Here is a 13,465-nt window from a genome sequence, read left to right on the forward strand (position 1 = left end):
ATTGTTTGTAGTTCTGATGTAAGTGAATTTTTTTCCTTAAAATATCTGTCAAACTGTTTTAGAAAAATACATTTGAGATGTTTGTAACATGTTGTTACAGAGAGCATATCAGAAATATATCTGCTGCAGTTATTCCAAACATTCTCTTCATTCTTCATTGCTCTCCTGGAGTCGGTTTGTGGAGGCAACAGGTAAAAGAGGTAGACAAGACGTCCCTCCCTCCAGAAATGCTTTCCACTTCCTCCTGGGGGTTCCCAGGCATTACCAGGCCAGATGAGATATGTAGATGTATTTGATTTCTATAGCAAAACCGGTTCTTTTTGATATGATGGAGCAGCAGATTTACTACAAACTCCCTCTGGATGTCGAGGTAGTTACCTAACTGACTTTTCCTGTATTCAAAATCTCGAAATAACGACCCCGCTTCCTCCAAGTTTCTGTCAGTTTAGATAATTTCTATCACACGTGTTCATGAGTTGGACAAGTTTGGTTTTAATTAGTTATTTGATTAAATAAGGGTTAGGGGTTAGGGTTGAAATGAAATCTTGTCATTTCATCGTGACAGAATGAAATGAAACAGCACTACTTACCACTGAGACTGACTCATGATTGGTACGTGGTGCAGGTATTGGCAGGACCTCGATTCTGTGGCTCCATCCCAAAATTCATCTCTGGAAGTGGGGACACGTCGTCCATCTTTAGATTCAGTCTGTGTTTGTGACCCTCAACCACACAGTTGTAGTATTTCATAGTTTTTAGAGATCTTCTTGTAGTAAATTAGTTTTTGGGGCTAAAATTTGCTTAATTGGATTTTGGTGAAGTTATTGATGCTCACTCTTTCTCCATAACCTTCGCCCTCATGGGCAGCCTAACTATCCTGAAATGACTTAAGTCCGCCGCAGAAGCTGAAGCTGCCGCAGCCCCCAGAGCCCCCTCACCAACCACAGCCCATCATGTAGTCACTGAGACTCCGAGCACAATGCTTTTGGATTCTGGGTCTCTTTGGAAAGTAACAGTTATTGAGTTACACACATTCTCAGTGGGTGGCTGGTTTGCTTACCTTTCCAAAAGTGTGCGCCTGTACGTGTGTTTATGCATGCGTGTGTGTTTGTGCACATTGAGAAAAAAATATGCAAAGAATTTCCTACAGAATCCTGAGAACAAGGATGTGTTTTAGCAGTAAATTATGTTGCTATATGTTTCTTTCTACACACAAGACACACACACACACACAAACACACACACACACACACACGCACGCACGCACGCACGCACGCACGCACACACGCACACACACACACACACTTGTCAGTACAAGTTGCCTCAACAACCACAAATACCTAAATATGTCCTTCGTAAATACTCCCCTGATAACACTTTCCCTCTCACAAACTGCTCGTTTGTGAGGCCTTCTGAGCACAGACACTCTTTTTCTTGGTAAAAAAAAGCTTAAAAAAATAACAAAGTGGGATTTCAACATTCACCCCCCCCCCCCCCACTGTGGTCGGGACCAGGGGCTAATTTAAACGTGCGTGCGGGCCCCTGGCCGTGTAATGGCCAGTTCCCAACCTCGTCTGAAGACATGTGAACGCTCAGTTTCAGCCAATTCAGTTGAGCCTCTGTGTCCCTCCTACGTCCATGCAGCGTATAATTTAAATGTTTCGGGCTGTAGGAGCTCCTGGGGTAAAAGCAGCTTTGGTGTGTGTACCACTTAAGATGGAGTCAGGGAGACAAATCATTCTGAGGAAAGTTGTTTTTCTTTAGAGCTTGCTCTTGAAATGTGGAGGAAATTGTTTTGGTTTCTTCTGCTTTGTTTTAAATTATAGCGACTTTTCTGCAGTGCAGTATCTTGTGAGGGAGGAGGGCAGATAGGTGGACATTTTCCGCGTATGTGTGTGTGTGTGTGTGTTTTCGTGTGTGCGTTTCCGTGTGTGTGTGTGTGTGTGTGTGTGTGTGTGTGTGTGCTGCCTGATGACCTTAGAAATACTCAGGAATGACCTATTAACACACAGCTGTAACATCTGCTAATGCACACACACCCACGCACATGTGCAGATTGTGTACTACCTCGCGCTGTCCTGCTGGAGGGTTAATGTAGTGTTGCAGTCATTGCAGAAAGTCCGTTCTACACCTGTGTCCAAATTACAAACTAATATTTTTCAGCATTCCATTTAATTTGACCTTTTTCTGTGAAGAGGTGAAAGAGAGTTGAAGAAAAAGAAGCAGCTCTGAACAGGCTGCTGATGGATGGACACTGGATGCCTACAGGCTTTTCTTTAACTGAGCATGGTATCACGTAGCAGCGCTCTCTGACTGATAGGGAGGAATGCTGACCGATTGTTTGAAAGAGGGCAGGAAGGACAGAATGAAAGGGAGATTGACAGGTGAGAAAAGAACAAATCAAGTGAGGGAAGTAGAAAGGAAATCCTGAGAGAGGAAGACGGTGAAGATGAAAGTAGTGAAAACAGTACAATTAGGAAGATGTTTTTAGTGAGATGTGTGAAGACTTTCTTTTAATGATTTTGATCAGACTGGATGCAAAGATGGACGAAATGACAGCTCCCCTAAAGTGAAGCAGAATAGTCTTGATCGCCCCCCTGGTGGCTGGCTGCAGTATAGGTCAGGAGCCATGCCTCCTCCATGATTTCAGAGGGGACATGGACTCACAAAGATTTAAATACGCGTCAAACTATTTTTCCCAAAGTTGGTAATGTATAGTCATCTGACATTTTTCTCTCTGGCTCCAAAGGACGACAACATTTTTGCAGGTTTTCATCTTATTTTGCAGTTTTTTTTGTATTTGCTTTAGCTGCTGTTTTTTGCTTCATGTGAGTGAATGCAGACAGATACGGATTTTAAAATGTCTCTTACAGTACTTTCTTTGCTAAAAGTATTTTGACGTCACGTTTCTACTGCATGTGTCACAATGCAGTAGACACACTGTTGTTGTGTAACTGCAGGTTATGGATAGCAGAGATAGCTGAGAATTACCTATAATCCAAAGAAAAGTGTTCGCTCCGGGCTTTCAGACAGTCATTAGGGCATGTGGCGCACTTTCAGAAGAGATAAAACGAGGACGACAATGCTGCATCTGCTCTCTGTTTACAACTCGAAGAGATTAACATTTCTCGATTGCCAGCATGAATTGACCGTGGACCTCATTACGTTATATAACTCTGAAAATGCAGCTCTCATAAGAATAAATCAGTGGCAGTTTTATTGCACTGCTGAAAAATCTCAATCTTATCAAGAGACAGGTTGATTATTATTCGAAATGCAGTAGACATTGCAACATCTTTTAAGACAACTTTTCTAACTTTCAGGGGTGTCGCCTGGGGGCCCTGAGCTGAAAGGGGGCTCTTGAGAACGGTTTATAATGTGAGTGCACAGCAAACAGAACCCCCTTAAACTAAATGATCGGCATACAGGAGACTGCATCAACACCATGGTTGGAAATTGCCCTGATGAGGCCCCATGCCTCCAGTGCAGCTTTCAGACATGCACTGAAGTCCAGAAAGTTCTTGAAATCTTCATGTCGAAGTCCCCGACAAAGACCCAAGAGCTTTTGGCGATGAGGGCCGACGCAGGTGTGGATGTGCTGCAAAACAATGATTTCTATTGCGTAATTAATACGTTATGTCCTGCCTCCTGCTACTCTACCCAGACACCACGCATCACTTTACTGTTTCTGACATTTTCCTGTTGTTGTGAATGCGTCTGACCCGAGTTAATGTGAGAAAACGGCTCAGCTTTTTCCCAAAAGCTTCGTAATTTGTTAAGTTTGGTTAAAGACTAGAATGGTTCAAAGTCCCTTGAAACACCTCTGATAACTTTATATTTTGTGCAAAATGACTGCAGCCGGAGTGTGCAGTTTTTAACCAAACATAAAAACTGTGTTCCTCGGAGCAGTGACTCATTAACTGCATGTGAATACCACAAACACACACACTAACACACACACACACACACACATACAAACACAGAAACACACACACAAACAGACAACATCTGGCCCACAAACAAACCGAGAGAGGCCCTAAAGTCTGTTTGTCTCCACCGTGTTTTCCATAGTGTAATGGTGTCGCAGAGGCCGAATGGTGACAGAGAAAAACAACTAATTTATAAACACAGCAGGCGGATTCTTATGGAAACTTTCCAGTGTCTCTTAGTCCCTCTGGAGTTCTCCGGCTGTTTGATTCACAGGACGTCATGTGTTTGGTACATTTTTTGTTTGTTTAGACTGAGCTGATATTTCCCGTAAAGCACGGTCACTGTCAGCGTGTTGCGAAACTGAGCTGGTTGAAGCAATAACTCAAACGTGTTGGAAGCTTCTGCAAAATGTGTTGTTCCCATTGGAGCTGAGATTTGGGTCAGCTGCCTCTAAATATGAAGATGATTATTATCTTAGAAGACATTAAAAGAAAAGTTACTGCACTAATCTCCAACATTGCCATTCCCAGCCAATAATAGCCAACACATGACGTCATGTATCATTATCAGGATGTTTTTTTCGGAGTGCAAATTCTTGTGTAGGCGTTAGAGGGTAGATTTCAGCAGCAAACAAATTAACACAGACTTTTCTCGAGTGTGAAAATATGGAACACACACATAAACTCTTCAAACCACAAAATTATTTAAGTAAATTGGGCTGCAGCTACAGTAACAGCAGCCACAAGGTTTTGTGTTTCAGCACAACAATATATCATGTTTAATCAATGTTCAAATGGTGAGGAGGTGGTTTGAATGTATTTGTTCAATTAGGCGCATGTGTGTGTCTGTGTGAGTGTGTGCGAGTGTGCGTTTCATGCGTTCCACTCAGCAAATGTGTGGGTTTGAATTCATGCTGACATAAACACTTGGTAACTGCATTTATGCTTAATTTTTTTTTTTTTTTTTTATTTTGCATCCTCCCTAAAGGAGCTGCTTAAACGAATAAACTTCTGCATAAACAGAATCGCGCCTTCGTCCAAATGTGCAACAGTGAAAATGACCAGTCAGCAACTGCAGCGAAACAAAAAGAAAGAGAGGTAAAAGGGTTCACGCTGTAACCGTGTGGTGTTTCCTCCTGCAGGTGTGCGAGCTGGTCCGGTTCCTCATAGACAACTGCAGCAGCCTCCTGGGAGAAGACGTCACCTCGCTGTTCAGAAGCTTCAGCCAGAAGAGCAGCAGCAGTGACCACGGATCAGGTGAGAGAATAAAGAGAGCAGGGCAGGAGGAGAGCACAGAGGTGATCAATCTGAGTGTGAAGCAAAAGATTTGACCGAGTTGTTTTGAAGATGGAGGCCAAGTCTGTGGGTTTTGATTAATTTAGACTTTCTTTCACGAAACCACTGAAACGTAATAAAAAACTCCACCGTGTTGTTTATATCAGACAAATAAATCCAACATTGACATTTTAAATTCAACGGTTTTATACATTTGGTGAGATAAGTAGCTGAGAAGGTCTGAGTCAGTGACATGACATGACATGCAAGGTTCAACATTAAAAAGCGTTTATTGTCATATATACAATCCTGTACACAGAAGTTCTTTCTTTGCCTTCTACTATGAAAACCGTGATTATAGAATAATGATAAATAGAACATTTTAAAGTAAGACAAATATTTGTATTTTTAAATATGTACAATCAAACATACATCCCATTAAACTTTAATGGGACTTTAATGATTAAAGTAAGAAAATATAAATATGCAAAGCATAAAATACATACTATACTCTGAAATAAATACTATATAAAATGTGTGTATGTGGCAACAGAACCTTGAATTGTTTTCTCAAAGTTCACCAACAATGCTTCAGTGTGCTACACACACACACTAAGAAGTTATCACAAGCTGGTTTGACATTGACTGTCTAACCTTGTGTGTATGTGTGTGTATGTGTGCGACTGAATGGCCGAGGCTCTTTCACGGGCTGTTGATTGGGGTCAGCAGATTGACCTGCTGTAATTTCAGTGATTGCCAGGGTCACAGGTGTCGATTAACACGCCATTGAATATCCGCATTCATAAATAGCGCCAACTTTTCTTCCCGGCTCTATAAATAACCACGCGAGGTCAAGGAGCTCACAGCAGGACGGCGCTTTGTCCTCTGTTCTCTCCATCTCCAGCGGTGAACCGTGACTTTGTTCGTTCAGCTTGCGGGTCAAGATACTGCTCTCACTGATTCAGCTTCGTGGATAAGGTTTTTTTAAGAAGAAACTAAATTTGGTCGTTTAAGTTGCAGCAGTTCCTTTGTGTGTAAAGAGTTTCACTTGAAAGTAGGGCTGCTCGATTTATCGAAATTTAATCGTGATTTCGATTATGGGGTCAAACGATATCCAAACTACTATAATCGAGTTGAAACGATTATTTGGCATTTTTTTTCGAAAGAAGCGCCATTCAGTCCTTCCCCTAAAGCATTCAGCGGCTCAGCTGACTGGCTCTCACTCTCAAGCAGCCCCGATATCCTGGTTTCACGGAGGAATAAGACACGCAGCCCTCATCGGTGTTTACCTGACCCGGAAGTGATTAACTTTATTGCGCACGTTCCAGTCATTTAAAGAATAAAGCATGAACTTCAGAATAAGGGCACATAATCGTTTGAATAATTTTTTGACTAAATTGTCCAAAATAATCGTGATTATGATTTTTTCCATAATCGAGCAGCCCTACTTGAATGGGAATGTTTGTAAAAGCTTTATGATCAAAAGGCTACAATACTATTACAGGAACATCATTTTAAAGACTATTTGCTAAATTATTGTGTAAAGTTGTGAATTAAAATATCTAGATTTTGTTGGTTTATTGTTTGAACGTAAAATTATATTCTTTTCCTCCTCTTCCCTCTTCATCTCCCTCCCTCCATCTTCCTTTATTCTCTCTCCAGATGCGTCTTCCTTCCAGATGAACGACTCATCCTACGACAGTCTGGAGAACGAGCTGAACGATGACCCAGAGTCTCCCTTCCAGGAGCAGCTGCCGCTCCGTGACAAGGACAAGCCCGACAGCCGCAGCCGCGACTCAGTTATTACCCTCAGTGACTGCGACCCTGACCCTGACCCCGAGAGCGACCTCCTGCTGCAGCTCCCGCCGCTGGCCAGACCCAGGAGGTTCAGCCCTGCTGTTCGACAGCCTCGCACCCGACAGGTTAATGGCGTGTTGCAGGGTCCTAGGAGGCTGAGGAGAAGTTCGGAGCCCGCCTTGGCCCTGGCGAGCACGCCGCCATCAGGCACTTTGACGGCTCTCGCTGACTGTCTGCCTGTAAGGAAGGCGAGCTACGATGCTGCCATGGAAGGGGAGCAGGAGCAGGGGGTGGATGAGGTGTTTCTGGAGCAGGGGCTGAACGGGCTGCAGCTGAAGGAGGAGAGGGAGGGTGGACGTGAGAAGGGAGGAGCCAAAGTCCAGAACGGAGGCTGGAGGAAGGTGAAGCACACTGCTCCACCTCCATTGCGACTGGACGCCAGCTGTTCCAGTCTGTCGTCACCTGCAACCTCACCCACCGGCTCCTCCCTCAGCTCTTTAGACTCCGCCTTCTCGCAGTATTCTACTGACTACGCCACCAATGGGGTGATTCCATTGGTTGAGCCTCCTCTCTCCCCTCTCTATCCTGGGCGGCCCCTGCTGTCACCCAGGGACTCCCCCCCTCAGAGGGAAGCCACGCCTCTATATCCACATCCCACCCATCCCATCCGGACCACCCACACCACCCATACTACCTCCCACCCCCACGGCCTCCACCCTAACACATGGCTCAAGAGGGACCGCCGCCTGTCACTTAAGCAGTCTGATAACAGGCACACAGATGAGGACTTGCCCGTGGTAAATGGGAAAACCAACCCAACCAGTCACGGCTACTCCGTCGGTGCCCAGGAGGCGGCGGGAATAAACCGAAGCTGCCAGCGGAGATCAAGCAGCCCTCCGTCCTACCAGCAGGCTCTGCAGCAGCTGCAGCAGAGTCGCTCGCCTTTCTACAAGGGGACTGAGAAGCCCCTGACTGTCAAAGAGCTGAGGCAGCTCAATGACCAGACCTGTACCCACAGACCCCCGATCCCAGCCTCTACTAACAACCCCAAACCCCCCATAGGAAGTGAGGCCACACAGAAACTGGCTGGAAACGAGTGTGTTCAGCCCCCGCAGGGTGTTTTCTATGGACAAAGCGGCACCACTCTGGTCCTCCAGAGGCAAAAGTCTCACTCTCTAACTCCGGCCATGGAGGGGCATAGAGGGAAGACCCTTCCCCTCCCCCGCCGAGCTACTGAGCGCACTGAGGTATCTGGAAACTCCTCTCACCCATCCTCCAGCCTCAGCCTGAACAGACCTCGAATCTCTAAGGGTCAGGCCCAGGATGCCGGCCTTAGAGTATCAGACGTAGAGCCCAACCATGCTGAGCCTCGCTTCTGCCTGTCTCCCTCTGCCACCCAGACTGTACGGGACTACTTTTCCTCGCAGGATCAGGAGGATGCAGATGGCTGCTTGCGGAGGAGTCAGGAGGTGGCACTGGCTATAGTACAGGGGAAGAGGGAGTGGCAGAGCAGGCGATGCAGCGACCCGCGAGTGGACGACTTCGAGCAGCTTCTTTTCGCAGAAGAGTCATACGTGTAAATAAGAACATTGTACAGACAAACTGTGTATGAGAGATGAATTTATAACACTGTTGTCATTATTAATGTGATTATATTCTTCCATATACTCCACCTGGTTAACCCGGTTTAACAAAAAGGCAGTTTATTGAAATGGTACATCCAAGGTTCAAAATCATAAAAGGCAGAGATACTCCTCCTGCATCAGTGCGTCTCCTCATGGGAATAATTTGTATATTATAACGAACATCTGGCAAGCACAATGAAAGTTTGTTAGTTATAGTTCCTAACATTTTACTGAAGACAATAGTTCTTTCATGTTTGTTACAGTGATGTTATTTTGAAGATCCTAAAATTTTTATTTATTGAGTATTGATGCCAAATTTGTAAGAAATAATTTACTTAACATATAGATTCGTAAACATCAGTAACTGTACCGTCAGTTACAGCCCTCTGAAAAACATGTGTTCTCTGACTGTCACTCCTTGCTTTACCTTCAGAATGTGAAATAATGAGGGAAGAGGCGAAAATGAAAGATTTAGGAAGTCCTATTTCAATCTTGCAAAAAAACAAAAATGAGAAATCAATGAACTACATTGGCATACGTGTGGTGAATAAAGTTCTCATGTAAAAAGAATCACGTCAAGGACACAACCAGAGGTGACAGATGTTTTAGAGGCTGCAAAAGTACAACTGTTTGTTACTGCTGCTCTGTACAATAATGACAAAAAGGTCAAGATGATCTGATGCAAACACTGTTGACCTGGTTTTTAGTTCTTTCCAAAACACCCGTGATGTTTCCTGCACTGCTAGAGGAGGAAAAACCCAGATGGCTCCCACTGTGCATACTTGTACCTTAAAAACACAATATATTGCAGAATATTTTAAATAGCAATTCCACCTTTTAATGACCGATTGCATCTGTTGAGTTTCTGTTTCATTCTTGTGCAGTGTGTATACATCTGAGTCAGTAAAATCAGTGGGGCTGGTATTTATTCGTATGAGCTGATTTTCCAGGCGCACACCACGCAGTCTTGTCCTCTGCAGCTCTGCTTCATGTTTCTGTCACCTGCGAGAGGTGGGGAAGTTGGGGGAAAAAGAATAAAAACTGTTGGTGTGTGTGTGTGAGCGCTTGTGTGAAAGTCTGCTAAGTATGACGTGATCATTGTCGTCCTGAGAAAACTTGTGCCACTGAGGGAAAATGTCTTTAAATCTTGCTTTCATTGCACTTCAATAGTTTCAGAGAGAAACCCTGTTAGTCTCACAGGAACGTGAAGGATTCGGCCTGCTTGTGTGTTTGTGTGTGTGTTGAATGCACAAACAGTCCCTGTACGTTTGTTCATAATAATATGATGATGTTGCAGTGTTGATTTCTGGTGTGACACTTTACAATGAATGACCTTATTTCCCTGTGTATTACTGCAAAGTGTGTAGATACAAAACTGTAGATTATGCAGTATTCTCCAAGTATTACTATGAACTGAACTTTTCCACAGAACAACACTCTGGAATAAGGTCATTGTCATGTGAAGTGTTGCCATTTTAAATGGTGTCAAAATGTATTTTAATCCTGTATTATTAATATTTTAATTCCTCTCTCCATTACAGTGAATTGTGTCCAACATGTATAGCTCTGCATATTTATGATATATAAATATATATATAAATATATATAAATATATTATCTTGTTCCTTTGGTATGTTGTGTTGTGTGAGAAATTCCTATGTGTATTTTTGTACATGCCAATTCTGCTGCTGCTGTCTCTATAGAAAGTATATTTGCTACAAAATGCACCATTTGTATATTGTGTACATCGGATGTCCAGTGTTCACGAGAACAAAAACCTTTTTAATAAATGTTGCTCTTGTGAAAACTACTTTTGTCAATCAGCTGTTGATTTTGTTCCTTAAGCGGAAATATATTTGGACTTTTGGACGAAAAATCTCAGCAACACTTCAAGGGAAAACTATCAAGTTTGGTACAAACGTTACTTGGACTCGTGAATGAATTCCATGAATTCGGTGGTCAAAGGTAAAATATCAAGATCACTGTGACCTTACGAAAAACATGTTTTTGGTCGTGTGTTTTCTTGTGAACGTGATACATCGCCAACACCGACAGGGAATTTCATTATGTTTGGCACAAACGTTGACATGGACTCAAGGATGACCTGATTAAGTCCATCTTTGGACGCCTTATTTTAAGAACCACTTCGGAGAATCCTTTTAAATTTGGTACAAATGTTCATTTAGACTCACTTAGTAACTAGTTAGATTTACAGGGGTCAGAGTTCATAGTTTAAGGTAATGGTGGCCTCACAAATCATGTTTTTAAATGTTATATCTCATGATGTCTTGTCTGCCTTAATTTCCTTTAGTGCCTTTGTGCAGCTTGATTGATTTAAGGGGACTGTTTGGCAGGGGTTTGTAGCGGCCTTCTATTTTTACTTTTTCTTTTCTTTTGGTTGTCAGAAGAATAGTTTTGCTTTATCTTCTCATCAACGTTGTAAACACTAACACCCTCTTTGACATGAAGCCTCAGGTAACTTTCGTGGTGACTATGTTTACGGCTAGCAGACTTTGTAAAGACCAGCTGTCAAACAAAACTGATGTTAATGTCAGAACGCGTCTGGAATATTTTCTGCCAACTCTCAGAGTTGTTAGAGGTGAGTCTGGCTGTGTCCTCTACGACCTGGAGCATGATGTAAGCAGATAGGGGAACAGCGCCTGCTGGTATTTATAGTTCAACATACTTGGCAGGTGTATACCTGCAATGTACAAGAACATGGGTAGAAGTCTAGTGTGTTTTCCTTCTTGGTTACACGCTTACTCGTGGATTTACAGCTCAGTGTTTCAAGGCAGGAAAAGTTTCCTCACAGCAAAAACCTGATTCTGATCAAACCTGCTGAAAAAAGACACCATCTCTTTATCACTAGAACACAACAGACATGTCACAATACATGGTGACCTTTGTGTTTCATAAAGATCATCCATCTATTCAGTAAAACTGAGTAAAGTCAGGCTCCAGGAACATCCTTTACATTTTACACAACCACCAAAATGCATATAAATAAAAACATGCAAATCAGGTAGTTTAGAAAAGTATGTACAGTCCTCATAAGATCTCAAACACATATATGTTGTTGAGATACATCTTATGCCCAGCACCACCCATTATTTATATTATAGGTTTATAAAATTTTTTAAAAAAGGTCAATTGTGAGCTTCGGATTCTCTTGACGTCACAGTGACCAACAGAGACAGTTGCATCTGCAGCAGCTGTGGGATGATAAACAACTCTATCTTCCTGGTTCCTGCTCTGGTTCTCATTGTGTCCTATGCCTAGATTTCCCCTAGGATCCATAAAGTATTTATCTATCTATCCTGGTCCAGCAGAAAGTAGAGCAAATCACACTGAAGTGAGAGGTTCGATTCCCCTCGGAGCCAACAGACAACTGCACTGTTCGTGAATACCATGTGCTTTTGATAAACTGTGAAATACAAAAATTCCCATGTCTCCTTTTATTTTCTGAGTTTGTAGAGTAGGACACAAGCTGAACCTTCAACCTCACCATGATCCACTATGCACCACCAGCAGTATTGTTTTCAGTCCTCCTTTTTTATGTTGCAATGTTGAAGAAAGTGAAAATAGATTCTAGGATCCGCATCTTCAACCAACCAACATTCCTCCACCTAAAGGCTAACACCATATTTCGCCATGTTAAATAGTGTGCTAAATGGTTCCTGCATTCACACCTTAATCCACATCTGCACCAAAATTAAATTCTACCAGGGAGCAGGCCAAATGCCCCCAACATGTTTGTTTAGAATTTGTGTAGTAGTTTTTGCAGAATCCTGACAACAAGCAAACAGACATAGGTGGAAACGCAACCTCCTTGGCAGAGCTAACTGCAGCTGCAGCATAATCCACTGTTAGGGTCTCTCTGGGCTGTTTGTTGGTAGTATGGTTGGCTGTTGGTGTAAATCTCTGCTTGAAGCATGTTTCCCTGTGTTTATGTTGGGGTTTCTGTGGAGGTTAAATGATGGATGAATGTAGCTCACAAGCTGTTGTCCTACAAAATGGAAGATGCTACAAACTTTGAGGCCAACAGTTGTTTTCTTTTGAGTGTGTGTTTGTCTGAGGGCTTGTTCCTGGTGTCTCACACCCTTAGTCGTACTCCTGGGAACAGACAATTTTCGCAAGAATGATAAGGGAAATTTAATAGCCTCTACGTGAGATTCCAAAACATATACGCAGCTCTCAGTGCAATGAGGTCACGTCTGATAGGATCTTTGCAACTAATGAAATTTTGTCAAAACAGCAGTTATTCCTGTCGACCAACTCCAAATAGTGTTGTTCTGACACACTGTCCTGCTGCGTCGAGTGAAAAGCAAACTCTCCCACCAAACCCCATAGGACCCGCCATCTGATGTCAATTGAGTCTTTTCATGCAAAATATTGCATCATCAGAGGAATAACTACCTGCTTTTAAAGTCCAAGGATATTGTAGTGTTGTTTCTTCTAAGCTGAAACCCACAAAATATAATTGCGCTGTAGTTTATGGTGCTGTTTACATGAACACATTCGTTTGAAGAAAAACATGTCAGCTTTTTGTTTGACATTTTTACATCTCAATACCACAAATTTCAGCACAGAAGAATTTAAGACCTCCAGTAAAAGGTCGGTTTCAAAACACTAGAGAGGATTTATGTGAGGATACCAAGAACTGGAGGAGATGAAATGCACAGAGACCTGCTCAAAAGTCAGTGAAGAAGAAGAGTGTGTGTGTGAGCATGTCAGCGTGTTTAGGAAAATGAAGATCTATGTTTCTGAGCATGTGAACTTCCATGTTTGTGGTGTGGACTCAGTGTTCCCTCTTTTAAATACATAATTTTGTGTGAACTT

The 13,465-nt window shown here is 42.8% G+C and overlaps 1 protein-coding gene across 2 annotated transcripts in view; it reads left to right on the top strand.

The window, feature by feature from the left end:
- arhgap20 (Rho GTPase activating protein 20) overlaps positions 1–10,436 on the top strand; it is a 54,032-nt gene extending 43,596 nt beyond the window's left edge. For both annotated transcript variants that reach the window (XM_053440414.1, XM_053440415.1), the window contains exons 14-15: positions 5,072–5,186; positions 6,867–10,436. In XM_053440414.1, the coding sequence (XP_053296389.1) occupies positions 5,072–5,186; positions 6,867–8,581 (1,830 nt within the window). In that variant the 3' untranslated portion in view covers positions 8,582–10,436. The remainder of the gene's footprint in view (positions 1–5,071; positions 5,187–6,866) is intronic.
- The last annotated feature ends 3,029 nt before the right edge of the window (positions 10,437–13,465 follow it).

Source organism: Pleuronectes platessa, chromosome 14 (assembly GCF_947347685.1).
Source record: "Pleuronectes platessa chromosome 14, fPlePla1.1, whole genome shotgun sequence".
NCBI classification, from domain to species: Eukaryota; Metazoa; Chordata; class Actinopteri; order Pleuronectiformes; family Pleuronectidae; genus Pleuronectes; species Pleuronectes platessa.